At 43.2% G+C, this 23,353-nt stretch overlaps 1 protein-coding gene across 2 annotated transcripts in view; it reads right to left on the reverse strand.

Annotated features, from left to right (window-relative positions):
- Positions 1 to 1,544: 1,544 nt before the first annotated feature.
- The window catches only part of gal3st3 (galactose-3-O-sulfotransferase 3), a 56,081-nt gene continuing 34,272 nt past the window's right edge, over positions 1,545 to 23,353 (reverse strand). For both annotated transcript variants that reach the window (XM_029454484.1, XM_029454483.1), the window contains exons 2-3: positions 6,020 to 6,126; positions 1,545 to 4,865 (exon numbers count right to left, since the gene is read on the reverse strand). In XM_029454484.1, the coding sequence (XP_029310344.1) occupies positions 3,527 to 4,865; positions 6,020 to 6,102 (1,422 nt within the window). In that variant the 5' untranslated portion in view covers positions 6,103 to 6,126 and the 3' untranslated portion in view covers positions 1,545 to 3,526. The remainder of the gene's footprint in view (positions 4,866 to 6,019; positions 6,127 to 23,353) is intronic.

Consider the following 23,353-nt stretch of genomic DNA (forward strand, 5'->3'; position numbering starts at 1 on the left):
AATTACCAAAATGGGGGGGGGGGGGAGGGGATGAGTTGAGCAAAGAGGAAATGGAGGATCACCGACGTCTATGAACTGTTCCTCTTTTACTTTCCTGCAACATAAAGGCTCAGCAGACAAACAAAAATATAAAACAAACATCTTTGCAATGTCGAAGAAGGGGCGTCAAATGTGAAGATGATGAGTTTTTAGAGTACTCCTTTTCACAGCCCCTCTGAAAATGTTCAGAGAAGAATAGTCGACACTTGAGACATGACAGCACGACCATTACTGAAACTCTCCCGCAAGAAGCAGAGCAGCCGGGCCAACGACTCGTACAATCAAAACAGCTCTTAGAGACTCACAGCCACGGAGAAATGGATCATAAATGAACAGTTGAGGCAAAAATAAACACAGATTCTTCAGCTGGCGTTAGTCAGACGCAGACATGGGAGGAAATGTATTATCAAATACCCGTTTTGTACAGGTTACCTTTGCTTCTCTGCAAATGACTGGCAGGCTGTTATATTATCACAGGAATTTACTGAGGGTACCTGAACTGCACCGTAAGCTTAAAAAAGTTTTCTACCCAAAGTGAACAAAATTAAATGAATATAAAACACATTATATGAGAAAACACTGACAAAATCTGTGATGTAATTGTGAAATAATCCAATAAAATGTTAAAACTCGGCTCTTTGTTAGGCTGCTTCTTCTCAACGTTTACTTCTGGCCATTTCTTACTTCCTTACACAGCTGCCTGTTTGTGAAACGTTGCATTATGAAATAAAACGGTTGTTAGGGGAAATGGTACGGCACAATAAAAGCAGACTTAAAAAAACAAAAAGGACATTTTGATTTAAAAAAAAACAAAACAGTTGAGATGAAATAAAAAAAAAGATCTGCAAAATGTATTGGACTATTTCACAATTTTATGATTGTATATTTATGCAAATTGTTTACACATTCATTTAATATTGAACACTTTGGGTGACAGACACACACATTTATTCACAGCAGGTTGAAGCAATTCAGGAGTTACATTCAAAGCCAAAATGCTTTCTTTTACACGTAGCAGCTGAAATCAAAGTAATTAAAATATAGTTGAGGTCCAGCATCATCAGCTGGTGATGTTCTATATTTCTCCTCTAGCCAACAAATCCCACGAAAAGCCAAAACCAACAATGAATTGATCCTAAAAATCAGTGTTTCACAGTGTTGCACTGGGTGACATGATCCATTATTACGACAAACAAGGGGCACTGTTTTTTTAAATCAATCCTACATACGCCGTCCTGCTGCTGGAAATAGTCACTACTTGCATTAAATGTGAATTCATCCGCTGCTGAAAATAGTCCCCAAACAAATGCACCACTTCTTCTCTTTGAGTAGCAGCTGCTCACAACTCTTGTCATTTAAAGTGAGTAATCCCAGTGTATGTACCTTGAAGAAATATTAAACACATTTCATAAACCTGTAAATAAATAAAACTGCTGAGCATCTCGTGCTTTCAAAGCTGAGGTTCCCCGTTAAGTTCAGATAAGCACTACTCTACTCAGGTCTTTTTTCTACACGCTCCAATTTTTTATTCCTGTCAGCGCAGCCATGGCTTGTGTTTTTTATTATTGTAACCTACAGTGCGAAGAAGCTTTGTGTGGCACTTAAGCACTGCTGAATGAAAGATTCATTTTTAAAGCGACTACACTTGTTTCAATGTACGGTTTTCCGGAGTGGTCTTTGTAGTTTTGCATTATGTAAAACATGTGTAGAATTAATGTTTTATATCATTGCCTAATGCCTCGTTGCACCTCAGTTGCCTGAAGTGGTATGCTGAACATATGGAGGTTTGTATCCAGTGATTCATGAAAAAAAAAAGTTAAAAATACAGTAATGGGACTCTTTAAATCCCGATAATAAATAACACATAGTTTTAACAAATGTCACACAAATAATTTCCTTTTGTTGCCTAGCCAACTTGAAGCAGAGAGAGCTACTTCATCGCTCACACACACTCTCACACACTCACACACAGATATCCTTCCTCTGGCCCCCAGTTACTTAGCAGTGTCCTGCTGATCACTTGATGAATAAAAGAAAAATAAATGACACATTAAATATGAGCAGAATGAATAAAAAATGGATCACAGCGGAGATAAGTGATGACATTTTAAAATCACAGCCAAACCAGCAAGCCCACCAGCCTTAAGAGGCTCTAAGCACCCTACATTGACACTTTCGCTTTGTCCTCCCGCGTCTCTGAGTTCAGAGTGACCAGCTTTCGCCTGGTCCTTCAATTCTTAATGAAAATGTACAGCCGTGTAACCAAAGAACATGGGCCATAGGAGGGCCATGAGAGGAGAGGATTAAATATTCTGTCCTGTCAAGTTGTTTTTGTTTGTGCCAGTGTGTGCGGTATGGGGTTGCTGGTATGTTATTAAATCCATGCTTTCCGTATGGAACGTAGGCCTGGAGATCTTATTGCAATAACGCCCAAGATTAAAAACAAGACCCCACATCCAGAAACCTAGAAAGTCTCTACGATGACAGATGTGTTCTCAGCTGGTGGTCCTAGGGACAAGATGTCAGCACTGCTCGCTGGAGTGACGGCCTAACCAGAGGGTAGCAGCAGGGATGAGAGGATAGAGGATGGAGGATGAAGAGAGGTATGCGGGGAGGAAGCCAGTGAGGTCGATAGCTGAAGAGACTCACGCTTGATGTGTGTGTTCAGTCTCTGTTTGAGTCATAGCAATAATGGGTCCAGCTTTTAGGTTCACCCTCTTTTTAAGGTCTCTATCTTTATCTGTCTATCTGGCTTTTTAACCTCCCTCCATTGCTTTAGGACCTAGAGTTGGTAAGAGAAGAAGAAGAAGAAGAGAAGAGTTGTTTATTGTGCTGTTGTATTAATGGTTGGAGGTGATCTCAATGTCTGTCTGGCCTCTTAGGAGGCTCTTTGGACGCCTGACAGCGGATCCCTTTATGTCATTATGCCCCTCTCAAGGACTTTAAGTGGCATATGTTAGGGAGAGAGAGCAAGAGAGCGCAGGGAATGAAAGCAAGTAACATGATGCCATACCAGTGTGATACACACAATGCCTACTCTGTGCCTCACAATAGGCCCGATATCGCCACTTCCCTATTGAGTCCTGGTCGCACACAACAGATTTGCTTCAAATAACCACTTTTACCTAAAAACCTCTTCCATCGGCTGTTGTCGGGCGGGCAGAGGCGTGCAATTGAGCCGAGTCCTATTCTTGATTTCTCCCGCCCTTGTGTCTGCCAACCCTGATACTGTTTCACAGACCAGAGAGGGGAGAGATTCAAGTTCAAGTCCAGATATGTCTTGATCCCCTTTCCCTCTGTTGTTCCTCAATTAATTTAATCCAAAACTCTGTCTGGAAGGGACAGGAGAGACATTGAGTCAAGACAACCCAGACTTTTCTTTACCAAGGACGCCCTTGTTTCCAACACCCGCCACCAACCAAGCACCATTGTCTCAAGAGTCAGGATGGGTAGGACAATGAAGTCTATTGGGATTATATTCCAGTCTCTATTTTTCAGTCTGTGAGGCCTGGGTCTGTGAGGATTTAGTCCCTAACTTTGTGGTCCGACCTTGAGTTCCTGCAGCAGGCTTTGAGGTGGAGGTGGACCCTGACCCTGATGCAGGGCCAGGGGCGGCAGGGGGCGGTTGGCTGCGTTGCACTTGAGGATGCCGAGGCAGGACTGTGCGTATGGGTTGCTGGAGGGGATGTGACTGCTGTAGAGGCCGGAGCTGGTAGCCTCGACGGTAGCGCAGTGATTGGGAACGTAGAAGAACCCGTGTGTACTGGACCTCTGGCATGATGAGCTTGAGGCAGAGCTCCTGGGCCTGGCTCGAGAATCCACGGCTGAGATTTACCGGGAGGTCGTAGCCCACAATGTCGACTTTTCCGCTAGGCTGCCAAGGGCGGAGATCTTTGTTTTTTATCTGTGCTGCTGATCGGAGAAGCGGCATCCGCCCACCGAAGCAGCTTCTCATTAACCTCTCCTGGGCTCGCCGAAGGAGTCGCACCTCCCTTGCAACACAAGCTGGGCCCAGAGCTGATAGTTGCCGCCACAATGATGCGTTGAAGTGATCGTAGAGACGTGCATCTAATGAATTCCAGGCACGGATCTTTGAAGGAAGGCCCGGTGTCAGACTCCGCTTCGAGCTTGGCGTTCGCATATTGAGTTTAACGTACAGAATGTCATCCAGATCCCAAGAGAGGAGATGGCGAAGGAGAACCAGCGACTCATCAAAGTACTCAGCAATCATCACCAGGGAGAAAACCCGCTCCACCTCTGCCAGAAAGCCCCGCGCATATGCCACATCTGTTGCTGGGCGATCCTTGTCTCCGCCCAAGTCGAAGGTCAAGGTGTTGCGCGCATACATGGAGTCCTTCTCATCTGGACGGTAGTAGCGCCAGGGCTCCTCTAAGAAAGCCTCCAGGGAGCCATTGGGGACCCTCTTGAAGCTTTGACAGTACTGGTTGTAGTAACTGAACAAGGATTCAAACATGGACCCCGGCTCTCTCAAGATTGTGATGTACATTGTGTCGTTGGGCATCAGGCGCTGCAGTTCTGCCTTGCTGAAGCGCATGTGGCTGGTGATGATGTTTGGCGGCAGTGTGTGGGGGTGGACAAAGTGAGAGGTGAAGGAGCGTGGGTAGCAGAACTGGTGGCTGCAGGCTTGCACGGGCAACGCCACAGTGAGGTTGTTGCGCTCTGCGAAGCGGAAAAGCAGGTTCTGCATAGTGGTGCTGGCCGTTTTGTGGGTCTTGAGGAAGACCACATTGGTGTGCTTTGGTTTCAGGCCCGGGGCAGGGTGGGACCGGAGCGCAGGACAACCAATGTGGAAGGCCTCCATGGTCCTGGAGAAAGAAAAAGAATGTGTTATAATCTATTTGAAGCTGCATTAGCTCCAGAAAAAGTAATTTGGTGACATTAGGGACAGATAATGGAAGAGACTGGGGTGTAGGACAGGACAGATGTAGAACAGTCCAGTAGCAGTCAGTGTATGCATGGGGAATTGAAATGAGAGGAGACAGAGAACAGAGGGCAGACGTATAATAAAGCCACTAGAGGAAACTGAGAGTGAAAAATATTTATGAGGTGTGTCTGTATTGTTTGTACTGCGTACTACTCTAAATTATTGACTTTCAGTGGAATCATCAGTGTAATTATATGAATTAATGTTCTATACTTTTTTCAACTTTGGATATCCAAATGAATAATAACCAGAGTTTTGTCTGATGCACTAGGAACAAATTGATGATCTAATCTTATTTTATGAGTTTTTTATTGTGAAAGTGTATGTATTGTTATGGTAAATATAATTGTTATTATGATAATGATTTCAGCCCTACTACATACTTAAATAAGGCAAATGTGTGTGCAATGTGATCTTGAGTCACTTAAGGGCCTAACATAAAACTTAACTACTTGCATCTTCTTATTTCTAAAAAAGAGGATAACAATGAAACGATGTGTATCAGCTGCTCAGTGCAGCCAAATTCTAATTAAGATACATATTCCTGATAGCAAAAGAGCTAAATCTGAAATCACTGAAAAATCAAATCACACGTTCATATTGGGTGCATGCACGCCGAATACTCTGCAGTATTACAACATGTAGTATTCCCTGCAGACTGAACAAGAGGGTCAGATATTTAAAAGGTGTGGAAACAATGTGTGAAAAGTAGAGAGGCAGAGTAATAACGGAGACAGTAAAGACGGGAATGTGGAAAAGAATTTACGAGCAAAATGTTGAAAGGGGTACGAGGGGCTGTCAAAAGATCTATGATCCCTCTACTTTTATAATTGGTCCCTCGACCAATTTGGCAGTGCATCTGCACTCAAAGCCTCAATATCTGAGTCTTTTAATAAGCCAGTCCTGCTATTAATTTGACTTGAAAAGAAAAAAACAGACATCTTCATAGTAATTAGCACCGTCTGAACTTATAGAGAGATAGAGGGTATATAATGTAAGTGTTTGCATATGTGTGGGAATGTTTCAATCACTCACCAGCTCAAGTGGCCCCCATGGTGCAGCAGAAGACTGACAGTGCTGATGGCGACGAAGATCAGGAATATCTTCTTCTGCGACATCTCTCTCTCTCTGCTTCACCGGGACTGCAGGAGAAGAAGAGCAAACAGAGAACATAAGTAAAGGTAGAGCAGAAAAGAAAAGCACGAGAACGAGGGCAGTCGAAGGTGTAATGAGAAAGCGGAAATGAGGATGAGGTGGAACGAGAGCGACGGCGAAAATGGGCGACGGGGAATTAGGGAAAACGAGAGGGGGGGGGTTCAGAGGGAGAAAAGATTAAAGGAAGCAGAAATGAGGAGTGAAAGAACAGGAATAAAAAGGAAGAGAGAGAGAGAGAGCGAACAAGAGGAAGAGACGAACGCGAGGAGGATCCAAAGCAAATAATGGCTGGGATCCATTAGCGGCAGAGGGTAGTGAGGCTTGGCTTTTGTCACTCTGTGATAATACTGGTGAATGATACCTTCATTACCTTCCACAGCTGTAATAGTCACACTCCCTGTTACACCTTGTTATACTCTCTTGACTCCAACAGTGGACAGAAGGCCTTGTGCATTAGGTCCCGCCAGTAATGAGACATGCTTATGAGAAAAAACTAACAGCACTTCATAGTGAGAGTGCTCTGTGGCAGAAACTCCCCGTGTCACTTGACCTGCCAAAACGCCACGACAGCAATGGAACCTGGGAAGGAGTCCAAGCATCTCTCGGCGGCGTCTCACTTGCATAACAATGTCCGACATCTCTCTCCTTGATTACACTGTGCCGTTAGCATCCACACACATGCTAACAGTCACGAAAGCCAGCTCGCGTTACTCAAAGCATGGGCGGCCCATGTTGGGAATCTTCTGACCATGTTAGTGCTACTGCCACCCACTCAGGTAAATGGGATCATTAAGGGTTTGCTGCACAGAGAGGGACATAACATATACAGTATATGTGTTTTGAAGATGAATGCAACTTGCTTCCAAATCAAACAGAACTGTAGCATTTATTTTTAAGCGACTTATCATTTAGTCATTTATAAAATGTCGAAAAATAGTGAAAAATAACAGTTTCTAAGAGTCCTTGTTGTTGTTTTTTACCCACAAAGATTCAATTGATGGTTATAAATAGTGACTTAACTTATGATCAAACAACTGTGGGGGAGAAAAGTGAGCCCCAGGTTCTACGTTCAATGACTATGTTTGAGTAATTAAGCATTCAGCGAAGAAATGACAGCTGACCTTGTGTTAAATTGTGGAAGATTAAGAGAGAATTCGTCAAAACTGACATTCATTCTATTCAATCCCAAAACAGCTGGGATTGTGCTGCTTCGGTGGTTGGGCTCAGCAGGAATGTGTGTAAACACACACATGTACAGGCACACACAAATGCACAAAAACACTAAGCCTACTCTACTAAACACGCACTCATGCTCTCACACTAATTGATGCACAGATTGTTTGGTTGTTTTTAGCTAGTTAATCTTTTGTCGATGTCAATACAGGATGTCCTCTGCCATACTGACGGCCCAATGATCAGCTGCATCTTATAGTTTCCTTTTCTTCAACAAAGGTCAGTTGAGTTGGTTTCATCCACACTGATGGAGGGATGAGGGATGAAAAGACTCCAGAAGTACAAACAATGATGCAGAATCCATTTAATTATTTTCATTATATCCACATTGTTCAACCAACTGTCCAAAACCCACAAGTATTTAATCTGCAATGACCAAAACAAGCAAAGAACATCAGCTAATCTTCACATTTAAGAAGACTTTTTAGACAATTGTCAGCAAAATAACAATTGAGTAATCCTGAATCATTCATTTGAAACTGGAAACATGAGTGACAAGACGGCTCCTGAAGGCAACACTACCAATTGTCTCTCACATTTCCAACTCATTTCAGAAATGTGAAAGAGCTGACTCAGCAAGACCTTGACAAGTACAGTTTGGCTTTAAGTGCAGGGCTTAGTTTTCTACCAATGTTTCTTTTTATATGTAGCATGCCAACATAGCTTTCTGCTACAACAACACTTTGGCCTGTAGAGTAGGTTCTGGCACGACTACAAAACAACTCACGGCCCTTTTAGGGTTTAGTTAAAGGTTCCTTCGTACTCTTTAATAAATAAAATGATCTTTTTAAAACATCTTGTTTACATCGTTCCGGTTTTGTCTGAGCACCGCCTGAGTAGTAAGAGATATTTGTGTTTTCCTCCCTTAAAAAAGCCAATATATCTTGAACAGCATGAAAAACAACCTCCAGTGACTTGAAAACTGCCTGAGCGGGATAATCCATCGCATAAAACATGACATTTTAATGTGGATCTGCCACAGTTTCTGTTTTAGTTCTTTTTCACCGTGCCCGAGTCGAGTGTTTTCATATCTGTGCCCTTGTCACATTATCCTCTCCTTATTTTTAATCACCTAATACAGACAGGAGGAGATTAAATGTCTCTGCCAGGACGTACTCTCTGAAAAACATTTCACCTCAGCAACTTTATTTTCAAATCCCCTTGTATTTAGCAAGGCATTGGTTAGCAGAAGAAAGCCTTGAAGGTGTGTTCAGACTGAAGTGAATATGAGAGGTGGCGTGATTGCGTACAAACAAAAGGGAAATTCGCTCCAGTTGGCACAAATCTGTGAAAAATGCTCTCATATAGAACCTATATGACGTTAGCTGTTTGTATCAAAGAAACACGTCATGCAAAAATCCATCCTGTCAAATGGTCACAAACAAAACAAGACTAAAAGTCTGCATGCAGTCATGCTAGCAGCACAGAGAGGCGGTGCGTAGAGCTAAACGCTGACGTCAGCAAGCTACATGTTGACCATCTTAGTTTAGCATGTTAGCATGCTAACGTTTGCTAATTAGCACAAAACACAAAGTATAGCTGCAGGCGAATGAGAATGTCATTAGTTTTACACGCATCACAAACAAAAGTAACTGTCAAATTGAAAGTTTGACCTGATGTTGGCACTTGAGGAAAAGTCACCAAAGTTTGTTACCATAAAAAGTCAAAACTACATTTTATGCTAATCCATCGAGTAGATGTTGAGATATTTCATAGTGAAATAGAAAGTGACTGTTGATTTCATTTGCTAATAAATAATATGATATAATAGCATAATAATGCAAGTACTTTTAATTCTTAAGATTGGATTTGGATTTGAAATATTCTAAATAAAAAGAACATAAATTAAATAAAACCACACAACCAAAACAATAAATAAAATGGACTCAAACAATTCAAGGTAAATAAATATTGAACGTTTGGCAAAGGGGCAAGAGAATCAGTCATTCCTTTAACAGTCAACATACTCACAATTCAGTTTCTCAATATTTAGGACCTATGTTAACAGATATGCTGACTACATGATATGATTAATTTAACTACCCCAGCATCTTTATATTCCTTCAGAACACTTGCAGGAAGTGGAACAGGATGAACCTTTCGTCACTATCCTAAAAAATGTCACCTTTTCCAGCTCGCTCAATTACATTTAGTTGCAGTGGCCTCTTCGGATCGAGGTTAGCTTGCGTTTGCATAGGAAAATGTCACTGTAATACCGGTTTTGAAAGACGCATTAATGAAACGAAGCACATACTGATCCACCTTGATTCAGAGAGTAGTGGGATGCAGTAAAATGAAGCCATGCAGCAGAGGTGCAGGGGGCTGTTTCTTGCGGTAAGAGGAGCCGGTTCGTAGCCCTGAGTGTGTGTGTGTGTGTGTGTGTGTGTGTGTGGGGATGGAGGTAGATCATGTGTCACAGAGAGTTAATAAGAAAGGGATTTAGGTGGCTTTCAGCAGACAGACTTGGCCTCTCCCCTCCATCCACCCTCATCTTCTCCTCCCTTCTCCTCCTCCCCCACCAACACTCCAGCCTCTTTAATTAAAAAGGTCTGATTAGGTTTCTCTTACGGTCGCTGCTGATATGAAAGCACAGTGAGAGGACACCTGATCCCTCTGTTAGCGGACAATGATTCAGACAAAGGAGATCGACAGGGGAAACGATATCTAATCTTGTTTGTGTATTGATTTAATGATTAAATGAGGGATAATCCACAAGGAGGTGTGTGTTGTGACGTGAAGGCAAAGAACTAATCCTTTAACGCAGATCTCAGAGTGGATTATCCGTTTTACACTTTACAGGAACGTAAATAAGAGCATTCGCTGGTTTATTGTTGAATGTCTTTGGCTACATACAAACACAATGGGACATCAGATAGAGGATGTGTGAAGGAATTATTCTCACATCTCTCTTAAATTCTACCCGCAGGTGATTCAAACTTTATATCCTCTCTTTCTGTCTCTTCTAACTATCTCTATTTCTCCCAGAGGTCTTTTTTTTTTTCTGGCACTGCTGCTGCTGCTGCTGCTGCTGCTGCTGCCTCGGTGTGAAAATGTAGGTATTTTCAAAATGTCAGCCGTTATGAATCAATGGAAGAAGTTTTGAAAGAGTTTAGTCTCCTGCAAAGTTTGAACTCAGAGTGTGTCACAGTCTCTGGCTCTGCAGAAATACAGCATCGAGGCAGACCAAGAGAGAGTTCCAACTCAAAGACATGTAATACACACAAAACACACACACACACAGGCAATGGAGACGAACCTGACGTGCACGACATGATACAGGAACAAAAAATAACCACACAGATACACTTTCCCCCCCAGACACCCACACACACACTTGCACACAGCTGAACTTAATGAGCGTATGAAGGTAGCTTCACGCTCAGTCCTCGAGGGCAACATCAGCTGCTACGCTCTATGATCCGGTCATCTGCACTGATCGCATATGATAACCTTTGATCTCTCCTAAGGGACTTTTATACCTCAAATGATCTGTAAGTTTCACCAATAACACACACACACACACACAGACATACACAAACCAATATACACATCCCTCCATGTTTCATCGAAGCAAGACTATATTTCCTAATTTGTTATCATATGTTGTGTCTTTGTGCTTCTAAACCAGACAACATACCAAGCAATGACAGACGATAGCTTATGCACAGATGTCAGCTTGTCCCCACTTTTGACTCTAAAATAACACAAACACACATACACAGATGTTCAGGGCCCAACCAAAGGTGAGCTGACCCATAGTCTGGCATCACTAACAGGATGACTGTTGCTTGCGGGAGCCCAAGGGCAAGCTACTACTACTACTATATCTCTACTACTATTCTACTACTATCTACTACTACTACTATATCTCTACTACACGACGGGGACGACTACGACGAGCGACGACGACGACTATCGCTACGACGAGCGCGACGACGATCGCTACGACTATCTCTCACTACTACGAGCTCTACGACTACGCGACGTACTACTACGACGGACGACGTACTACACTACTACGACTACGAGCGGACGACGAGCGCGACGACGACGACGACGACTGACGAAGGAGCGCGACGACGACGGCGACGAACGACGACGCGTACGTACTACGACTACGACGACGACGCGACGACGCGACGACGACGACGCATGACGACGACTTCTCTACTACTACTACTAGCTACTACTACTACTACTACTATCTACTACTACTACTACTACTACTACTACTACTATCTCTACTACTACTACTACTACTACTATCTCTACTACTACTACTACTATCTCTACTACTACTACTACTACTACTACTACTATCTCTACTACTATCTCTACTACTACTACTATCTCTACTACTACTACTACTATCTCTACTACTACTACTACTACTACTATCTCTACTACTATCTCTGCTACTACTACTATCTCTACTACTACTACTATCTCTACTACTATCTCTACTACTACTACTGCTACTACTACTACTACTATCTCTACTACTACTACTACTACTACTACTACTATCTCTACTACTACTACTACTATCTCTACTACTACTACTACTATCTCTACTACTACTACTACTACTATCTCTACTACTATCTCTACTACTACTACTACTACTACTATCTCTGCTACTATCTCTACTACTACTACTACTACTATCTCTACTACTACTACTACTACTATCTCTACTACTATCTCTACTACTACTACTACTACTACTACTATCTCTACTACTATCTCTACTACTACTATTACTACTACTATCTCTACTATTACTACTACTACTACTATCTCTACTACTATCTCTAATACTACTACTACTACTACTATCTCTGCTACTATCTACTACTACTACTACTATCTCTACTACTACTACTACTACTACTACTACTACTACTATCTCTACTACTACCTCTACTACTATCTCTAATACTACTACTACTACTACTACCTCTACTACTATCTATACTACTACTACTATCTCTACTACTATCTCTACTACTATCTCTACTACTACTACTATCTCTACTACTATCTCTACTACTATCTCTACTACTATCTACTACTATCTCTACTACTACTATCTCTACTACTATCCTACTACTATCTCTACTACTATCTCTACTACTATCTCTACTACTATCTCTACTACTATCTCTACTACTACTATCTCTACTACTATCTCTACTACTATCTCTACTACTACTATCTCTACTACTACTATCTCTACTACTATCTCTACTACTAGCTCTACTACTATCTCTACTACTATCTCTACTACTATCTCTACTACTATCTCTACTACTATCTCTACTACTAGCTCTACTACTATCTCTACTACTACTACTACATCCCTGCCTGAATCCAGATGAAAAGGTACTGTGCTGTCTCTGCCAAAGCTACCTGCATGGCTGGATACAGTAGAGCTAGAGGTAAGTTTAAAGCACCCTCCCTGCTGAAAAGTCCTTGAGCAAGACATTGAATCCCTCTCAGTTTGAGGGCTGCTGACCCTCAGGTAATGACCTCCCTGTGCAGCCCTGCAGGGATCAATAGGCATCACATCAGATTATTACTATTTACAAGGTGCAGTGACTCTGACTTGACTTTGTTTTAAAGGTGTAGAATTTCACGAGGTTGGAAAAATAATAGAAGAAACAACAACTGGGCAGGCGGTCGAGTCGAGGCTGTGCCGGTAACAGCTGCGGCTCAATGTAGACATTTAACATCTGCAGCTGCCAATGTGTTACAGCTCAAGGACAAAGACTTTATTTTCTCAATGACTTGAGGAGTTACTGAAGAGTGGGACAGTGAAATGCTAAGACCTTTTTTAAACTGTGAAACACTCCGTGGAGAGCTACTGTATAAATCATGAGGGGTGTGTGGGGGGGGGGGGGGGAGGGAGAATAAAAAGCATGGTTTAAGTTCTAAGATCCTTAAAGGCTGTTCTGGGCCATCTAAGAAATCCGTTCATTTCCCAGGAAGGCTGTTTGCTTACATCTGAGGCTTTATTTCTGAAATCCTCAAAATCAATCTGAGATATGAGGCTTGAAATTATTTTCCACAGTTGTGCCTCCTCGCACGCCCCTCGGCTGCTCCACCCTTCCACTTTATGCCATTTGGTGAAGCCAGAGATCCCCAAGAGCTGAGATATTTTTAAACCCATTTCATACGTGGGGTTAGATGGGTGCATTAAGGCAATATCGGGAAGTCATGTCTTCCAGGGCCAACAAGATAGAGATTCCTAGCAGCATAAAACAAGTCTATATAAACTACAGTACTGAAAACCTTGTTCTTTAAAAGAGTCCTGCATGAACACGCTGTTACATTTGTGTTTTGTCTCTGCTCTTCTCACAGGTTTGAAGAGAGTTGTTGGGTCACAAATATTTAATGATATAGAGATACTTAAAGAAAGCTTAAGACTTTTTTGAAGTGCTCTAACGAGCAGTTTAAGTCATATGACTAAAGTGTTTATTACAGCTGCATCAAAAAGCATCCTCCTCATTCATTTTAATGAGATGCTGCGTCAGAAACAGCTCAAACTGAAAGTGGTCTTTCAAAAGTTGAACCTGGTTTACATTGAGCAATTTTGTTGGCAAATGAAATGCGTTCATGTAAGTAAGTACGTACATGTAAGTACATGGGCACCTGCTCTACCAGGTGACGTCCACCAGCTGCCTAGTTTAAAACCACGATAGGTTTTTTACAAGGTCCAAGCCTTTTGATATTTATAACCAAAAGCACCTGGGTATGCGATAAGCAGAGTTTACAACTTGGAGGCTGGCGCTCAATACGAGCAGCCGGTGCACTGCATCAGTATGACTTGAACACTTGAAGACTTTGCAGGAGCCTTGAGCCGAGAACATCACAGCTTCTATCTGCACCCGTGCAAAGACTCTTTCTCTTATCGATCGCTCCCCAATGTCTCCCTCCAGTCCGCTTTAATCTGAACTGCCCCTCACTGACTCCCCCTCCTCTTCTCCACTGGGCTTTTCCTCTCTCCGTCAGTCTGTCTTCCAACCCTTTATCTTTACACTGAAGGTAGTCAGGGCTCTCTGGCAACTGTCCCTATAGTGCTTTTTAAGCATCTGCCCAACCCTGTTCCTGTTAGAGACGTAGAGAAAGAGAGAATCAAATCAAGTGCATGTCTGTACTCGAACATGTATGTTAATGTGCGTGTACACGGCGTGTGTGTGTGTTTGTGCATGAGTGCGCCTGAGAGTGAGTCTGGATCATTACTTGTCTGCAGGGTAGACTCCCTGCGGACCCACAGATACAGGCTTTATCTCAACCTAAATGACCCCCCAGAGTAAGTGATGAGAGCACGGAGGAGAGGGGTAGAACGGAGGGAAAATATTGGGGTGAGCGAAGGACACGGCGAGAGGGAAGATGAGATTTGACGAAAGACAAGCAGAGAACAAGAGAACACGGATAGATAAAATGAAAGAGGCCTGAGAATGATCGAGCGGGCAGAATCAACATCAGGCCTTGTACTTGTGTGCTTATTGATGAAAGCCGTTTAGATCATTTTTTACCGGCAAACGCCTTAAGCCAAATCCAGGGAGGGAACAAGAGGGATAGACAGAAAACATCAGCGAGACAACGTTCCCTTTGGCGAAATCAAATGACAAGCACATCTTCTGTTCTTTCCCTTTGCATACAAACACACTCCACGTCGTCTACAGCTTAATACGCACACTGGGATGTCTTTTGCTCCAACAACATTTTTGTGATGTCTGAATGATAACAGCGGCTTAGGTTGAAAGAATTAAATTGACCTCTTGGTGGTACACGAGGAAAGGTCAGGGGATCCCCAAAGTCAGTAATGGTTATCCACTGGGGGAATTCATGGCAATCCATTGAATAGTTGCTAAGATATTTAATTACGAAAGGTCGGAGGTTCACCAAAGCCAACAGGTCTTATCCTCTGGAGACCATGAATGTCTGTTCAAAATGTCATCCAATAGTCACTAATCTTTACAGTACCTGATTTTGTTTTGGAAATGATGATGGGTTCATTTTTCGGCAAGAGAAACTCAATTATTTTCTACAGGCATCGGCCAGAAATGAACAATCAAGTGGTTTGTACTTATTCTAGCAGGCCTCTACACTCTGAGCGCCTCAATCGGTGTTGATAAATGAAAAAGCAATTTGGATCATTACCACTCCATAAACACTCAAAAGGCTTCTGTTGCGCTGCTTTTGTTTCAAGGAGCGGTGTGTGTGTGTGTGTGTGTGTGTGTGTGTTCAGGGGGGAAACATTCTTTCAAAATAACACTCCTTCCTCTTTATCTGCATTCATATTCCGCTCAGGGGTCTCAATGAGCTTTTGCATCTCAGCTGTTCATTTACATAAGACGCAGGCTTCCCCATAGCCTAATTAATTTAATGTTCCGAGGCGAAGCTCGAAAGCACCTCCACTACCAGACAAAATCGCAGCTTCCTGCTTCCTACTGTCCCGGCCTGCAGAGATCACGCCAGCTGTGCTAACCAGGGTGTCGCGCGCCGCATACTTTGCTTTTGTTGTTCCTATTACAGAAACGTAATTGTAGGTTTTTCACAAAGCCCCCTGTGCCGCTGCTCTGTGCTTAAATTCGGCGCCAATTACTAGCACCGAGCCGAGGGAGCTGAGCCATCCAGCAGGTTTGTTTGGACCGCAGCCTATTTTGTGTTTCCTGCTTTTATTGGAAGACAGTTTATTCTGCTGCAGTGTTTTTTACCCGTCTCACGAAAGATAAAAGAGAAGGCCCCACTTCATCAGCACGACGAACAAGCCAGATTTATTCATCTAAACAGGCCAGCCTCTCTCAGAGTTACTGTATGTTTTCCACCCTTTACCAAACCCCCCCCCCCCCGCTGGGAGTAACTCAACCGGGAGAGCTTTGATTCTGCCATGCGCCAGAGCAGAAAACCCAAAAGAGCTGCCTGCACGCTGCAATTAAGCAGAGACGCTGTTACGATTGGAGACAGACGGAACATTAAAGGCTCTTCAGCGCAATACGTGCAGGCTTGTATAAAAAGCTTGTCGGCGAGGTGCAAATGCTGCTGAGGTGGACAGACAAGACAGGGTGGTCCGTGGTGATTAATGTTGAAATACCGACGGAGTGGATGCAGAGGCATGTAAAGCAAGCACTTGATCAGTGATACAGAGTAATTAAGGATGCACTAATCACCCTGGCCTGCGCATGTGAAAATACATATAGATCTCAAACGTGTTGGTCACATCTGGGCCCCAAACTGTATATATATGCAGCCCCAGAGGGCCCTCCTTCCCTTTTAGTACGGCCATTGGTTACAGGGTAATCAAAAAGGAAGTGTTAAGAAAGATTGCACAATCCAAAACTGTATTTCAGCTGCACATGCTGTAATCACTGTGTGAAGCTTTCGCTATAGTGAGCAACAGAAGGAGTGGTATGTTAGGAAACAGATTGGAAGCTATGGTAGAGACTGAGTGACAGGCTGTTTAAATCCACAGAGTCAAAATTCCTATATTATTATTATTATTATTATTAATAAGCTGGTTCTTGTTTTCTAACTGCGTCGCAGCTCGGCTGGGAGCTTAATGAAGACAGCTCGCTAACGATAGACCTCCAGCTGTCACAGAGTCTGCTAATCCTTCATATTTTAAATTCTTATAGCTGTATTCTCATTGACTTGACTGTCTGCAGGAAACTGTTAAAAAAACATGCTTAAAAACATGCTGTTAATAGCAGAATAGAAACTTTGGATAAATAAAAAGATCCACACGGGGAGTAATGTTAAATACAAACTCTTTAAGCGTCATGAAGAGTGAAGCAGCTGACTGCAGGCAACATGAGGAAATAACCTTTTATTTAAGGTTTGTGCAGTCAAGGCAAAACAAAGAACAGAAGTAAGGATCGAACACTAAACTAATCTGACGAGGGCAGAAAGTGCAGGTGAGGGGAAGGAGGTGTTTAGGCAGGAGAGCAGCTGATTGGCAGGTGTGTAGATGGGTAACGGAGGGAAAGGGAGCTGAGGAACACAAGAGGAAGAATACAGCAAACTGCAGCAGACTGGGACAACAAGTCTAAGTTATTAGTTACAGTAAGACACGTTAAAACTGTACATGCATGCTTATTTTAGATGATCATACGGTTAGTATAGTCACACCTGTCACTGTTGCAAGAAGAGCCGTAAGGTGAATGAGGCTAATAAACCTGGAGCAGAACGCTACAGTGCAACACTTTAATTAGTACTTCTACGCTGACATAATTGCGTTCATGGTATGTTAACGTGCTTTGTGTAGAAAACAATATCGACCACATTGCAAAACAGTTACAGAATACAATGTGATGGCAGGGAAACAACATTCAATAGACAGGATGTGATCTAGAATCCAATCCTGACGCTGAACCTGAGCGCTTGCCGGCTTTACGCCCACATTACTGCATTTACAACCACATAGGCAAATGAGCCGATAAACCCCCCCCACGCAAGCAGCAATAAGCACAATCAATACACACTAAATCAATAGAACATTGCTCTGATAGTGGAAATCCTAAAAGCAATTAGATAGCGCCTCAGACGGCGGCGTTCTCGTCCATACTTAATCATGATTGGGTCAAATGGGCTTAATTGGGTGTCTAGTTTGTTGATTATCGTCGAGGCAAGTGAATCACCCCGTTTATTATACTGATAGGAGAGAGGTCCCCGGTTAATTCTCATTGCGTCTGCGGTGATAATTGGGGAATTAAAAAGCAAATAGGCCATAATATTGCGGTCGGCGTTTCAGAAAGGCGTCCGGTGTAATTTGAGAGTAATAGACAGAGAGGATGTCCGGTTCTGATTAGACCTGGCACGTGGAAGTGTTTCACTGAGGGAATATTTATCGTTAAGTCCAAACATTTAAGAGGGGAAAGGGATATTTGAAGGATTTTTGTGATCATTGAAGCTGTTTCTAGAACTTAATGGTAAGTTTGGTGAATGAATATGACGGGCAAGGTGGCCTGTCACTCCTATGTGGCTGTAATGTATTCGGGACTCATGTCGGACACTCGGCCGCAGCGGAAAGGTCAAAGGATAACTGTTAAGACTGGACAATGGGAACGTCTCCTTTTGGTGTCAGCTCAAACTGTCACTTCAGGACCCGCAGCAGAACGGACTAGAAACGATGGATTCCAAATTCCGGATTCTTCACAGAGCGTCAGGCGTGCTTTTGTAGTAGCCTTCCAGATAGTCGAGCGGAGCCAGAGAGCGGGAGTCTGAATAATTAACCACAATGGAATAATAAACACGCTGTTCTCACAAGTTCTCCTCATTCTAAAAATGTCAAAAGCAGATGGCTCGCTGCCTGCGGCGAAACTTTGGTGTAGAGCGAAGAAAAGAGGCAAGAATGGAGCGAGACGGGAAAAAGGAATAGAAGGCGAGATAAAGAAATAAGTCAAGGAGTATTTCTTTTGGCAGGAAGAAGAATGAATGGATGACCCAGGTTTTTACTTGTGGCTCAAAAAGGCGTTGAGGTAAATGAGGTGAGACCAAACTGAGTCACATGCAGATTAAATATGCAATATAACTGTTGTTGCTTCTGGTTACAGTTAGAGATCACGCTGGAGGTGATGGCGTGCATTTGAATGTATCTCTGCATCACTGAAGGAAGGAAATGAGGCAGTGATGGAAGCAACAAAGCAGGTGGAAAAACTGATATTTGGTTTTGCTCAAGACCACCTTTGTCCTCGGATGTTTGCCGGGACGTGACCTTTCAGCCGCAGGAGAATCCACCGGCGTGGGCCAGCGTGTAGCACCATTATACAGAGTAGTGATGCAGACGGGGAGACCCACAGAGAGGAAAAGGAATTATATCGGGTGGAGGTGCAGCCAGACGGGGCAGGTGAGGCGGCAGTAACAGTGATCGCCCTCCCGCCGCTGAGAGAAGCTGTGTAAGACTGTAATCAGATTTCACACGCCGCTCGAGCATCCCAACCTAACACCCAGACTCCTTTGCAGTCAGTCGGCCGGACTGATACTGATAAGTGTGTTTCAGGAAAAGTAAAAGAAAATGTGTTTTTGAGAGTGCGTGCGGATAGGTGGCGTGTGTGTGTGTGTGTGTGTGTGTGTGTGTATGTGTATTTGGACATGCAGAGTATGTGTTTGTGTGTACAGTTAGTGTGTAAATCCGGCTGCTTGCACACCTGTATTTACTATTTTTCTGTGCCATACTTGCTTTTATATTTGTGTGGGTGTGTGTGTGTGTGTGTGTGTGTTCTTGCTCTTCTATATTTGTGAGGCCCAAGGTTTTTTGGTACCGTGGTGTATAATGTTATTGATTGTCCTGTTGACTGTTGCAGTAGTATGCTGCTGTGGTTGGAAACCACCCTACAATGGCCCACTCTCACTGGTATATACATGCTAACTGTAACTTCCTATTGCTAGTACAGTAGAAGAAAAAGTATGTATATTAACTGTCCTTTTATTCCAAAAGTTATATATATATATGTACAAAAAAAGCCAGGGAACTACATATAACAACGCCTTGGAGGCGGAAGGGGATGGATGAACCTGGTTAAAGAGTAACCGCCCGTCTGGGACGCTCTAAAAGTAAAGCAAATGCAATTTTTGAAGTTTATTCATTTAGGTATTACATTTACTTGAAGGTTTGCATCTTGTTTCTTGCCCTGCGTGACTCCTTTTTAGCGATGTGTTCCCAGATCCGATGCCAAAACTACAAAAACCAAGACTTGAACTGTGCGAAACAGGAATAATTTTTCGCGGGTATATTTAGCGCTAGGGATTGCATCAGTGTCCTCACAAGAATAGAAGTGTTTCTGTGTGTGTACCTGTGTTCTGCTCTATGGGATCGTGCTGTTAGGACGCAGCCAGCTTCTCTGTAATGGCCTGATAACAGAGACCCTCCGGCCAGAAAACAGATTAATTAAGGGGCCAGACTAGAACCCCCCCAGGGGAGGGCGCCCTCTGCACCTCCTCGCCACCAAACACACACATATACACACAGACACTGGTGTGAATAAATAAAGCACATGTGCACATGAATAGCCATAGCAGACCTCATAAACTCACAATCACAAACTTTCACACACCGGTAAGCATGCGCCAGGAACACACACACACACACACACACACACACACACACACACTCTGCAGGTTCAAAACATTCCTGTCTGCCCCGGCGGGCTTAAAGTTCTTCTCTAACTAGCACTGGCAGGGTTTGTACCTCTCTGGAGGAAACACCTTCAGCACTTAGCAGAGGCTTTTCCTCGCCTGCCTGGGCAGCTCCACACACTCATTAAGTTCCTCCTGTTTATTAGACCCAACGTATCGTTTCAGGATGAAAAGGTGCGGCGACGTGCGAGTGACACGAAAGACAATGAATCAACAGAACACACATGTAATTTATAAATCATAGTTACAGTCTTAACGGCGTGTAGAAAACACAACATAATCTGCTTTACTTTTGCTTTGAGCAGAGTATAAATATTTATGAATATAAAGATTACAATGTCCAATAAAGAATACAATACATTTGTCCGGCACCTTGAAGGTGTCCCGTATTAATCCCTCCAGCTTTCACCTTGTAAGGTTATTGAATAAAAAGTAATATGACACGTTGAGATAAAATAGGACGCTCAGTTTGAAGACTAATCATACACTGCACTTGTTCTATTTGTTAAATGCAAGCGCTTGAAAAGCGATATTCAGTTTGGAGTATCTGGTGTCTGGATTATTCTGTTCGACGGATTCCATTAGATAATGCATTGAATGGCTCATTGTTGTCCACTCTGGAGTTGATAGCCAACACGGTGTTTCTTTACTGACCGGTCTCGTTGGTTCTCCTGGCCGATATACGCTTTGTTTGATGAGGCTTTCTTTGCAGTATAAACCTTGTTTTGCTCTCCTCAAAGGGGTTAGTGTTTCCTCGAGGTTCATGGGAACAGAACCGGAAGGAGGGCAACATCGGGACGTAAATACAACACCAAACTTCAAATCAAAACTGTGATCAACACCAGGATACGCCAACTGTACCTGGCCCTGTTTCACCTCAAGTTCCAGCCACTGTTAGGAAAACTGAGGAAAACCCAAATCAGTGAACTCAACATCTCACAACAAGGTCCATTTAGTAGCTCTTCCAGGGCTTTCAATCACATTGCACGATCTTCCTCAGCGGATGTAGTTTGCGTACTTGATTTCCATTCTCACTGAGCACCTTGAGGACTTTACGTCCATGTGTAATCTGCTCAAGAAGATCATGTGGTGGGATTGAAAGCTCCAGAACGGCTACTCGATGGACCTTGTCGGGAGATACATAGAAGCTGCTGTTTCCAAGGTCGAGTCTTCATCTGTGTTTGTCTACATAAAAACATTCTGTTTTTAGATGACCTTGTGACGCAGGGTTTTCTTTCCCTGCGTCTTGCCTCTCAGGCGACATACAGGCTGCCCTACCTTATCGCTGGACGTTTTTGGGGCAGCGCAGTACGGACTACCTGCACAAACTACTCCAGGCTGAAAAAATGTTTCTGTGAACTCAAAAAAATCTACATTTTAAGTTAATATTGTACTTAAAAGATGCTTGAACTGAACATCAGTCAAGAATAAGACAAAAAGTCAGAAAGTATCTGGTATATAAACATATATATATATATATATATATATATATACATGGATGTAAACGCACACGAGGTTCAGTGAATCACAGTCAAAGCGTTGGATTTTGTCTGAGTGGTGAACGAGGGAGGACTCAGAGAAGTTAGTCCGACCATAACAACGACAACCAGACTGAGATGCTCTCAGTATTAATAATAAATAATGCATTTCATGTTGTGCCGAACAGCAGGGCCATCCAGATCACATAATCGTCCTGCCCAGACCATTTTAATCCAGGGTCTGTCTGCTGGAATCTGGCTGTCGGACATCTACAAGTAGAAAAAGCTTCGCACCGAGGGCAGCTCCCTGGAGCCGGGCCCAGGCGCTGACAAAACCCTCGTCCATCTGTCTTCATCTGTCACAACTACGGCAACACAATACAAATATTAAATTGACCCTCTTCAGAACACATTTCTCATCATTTCAAAACATTTTCTAAGCCTCTTCGTCAACATTTGAGTCCCTTATTCAGCTGATGGGCTCTCTGGGGGATCGATTTGACTCAATAATAAGTGACATGAGAGGGATGAGAGGTCATTTTCAACTTCACACACTTCCTCTAAATATGTATCACCTCTAATCTCCCCTCTAAACTGAAATACTGTAGCATTTCTGAGTGTGCATTCAGGAGCACGCCTGCACATCAAAATCAATTTGGTGCCAAGCCACACTGAGACCAAAAAGCACCTTTGCACTAATGCATCAAAGTGGTTGAAAGTTGGCCAGTGTTCAATATGTGTGTGTGTGTGTGTGTGTGTGTGTGTGTGTGTGTGTGTGCTCATATGCTGCAAGGAGCATTAACCCTGACAGGGGATCAAGTGGATGCTGTGTGTGCATGTATTTGTGTATGTGTGTGTTTGTGCAGGCTAGCCAGGGTCAAATTAAGAGGTTTGTTAACATGGAGCATTAATCTAGCATGGGCTCACATCCACATGTTGCAAGATAAATGGAAGCACACACACACACACACACACACACACACACAGTACTCTGAGGCGAGCTGAGATGCCCGCAAGTACATTTTTAATCACAAGCGCTCTAATCACTCGGGTCCATCTTAAACACTAGTCACGACCTCCACTAATACACATCAATAAACCTGCTGATGCCGGTGACCTCACTCACGCTGCACCCGTTCAGCACGATAACAACTCTGCAGAGAAGGGTTAAAGAAAGGTTATATAACGTATCAAGGTCAATTAATTGGAATTTATGCGACATACCTTCTGAGACTTCTGTGCTTCTGGAGGAAGCTGTAAACAGTGTGGCTTTTCTTTTTGGCCCGGTGCCTGAAAACTACCACCGTCAAGAACTGTACTTGTGCGGCGCACAAACACGGACACGGAGCTGTATATCACA

This window comes from Cottoperca gobio, chromosome 18, assembly GCF_900634415.1.
Source record: "Cottoperca gobio chromosome 18, fCotGob3.1, whole genome shotgun sequence".
Lineage (NCBI taxonomy): Eukaryota > Metazoa > Chordata > Actinopteri > Perciformes > Bovichtidae > Cottoperca > Cottoperca gobio.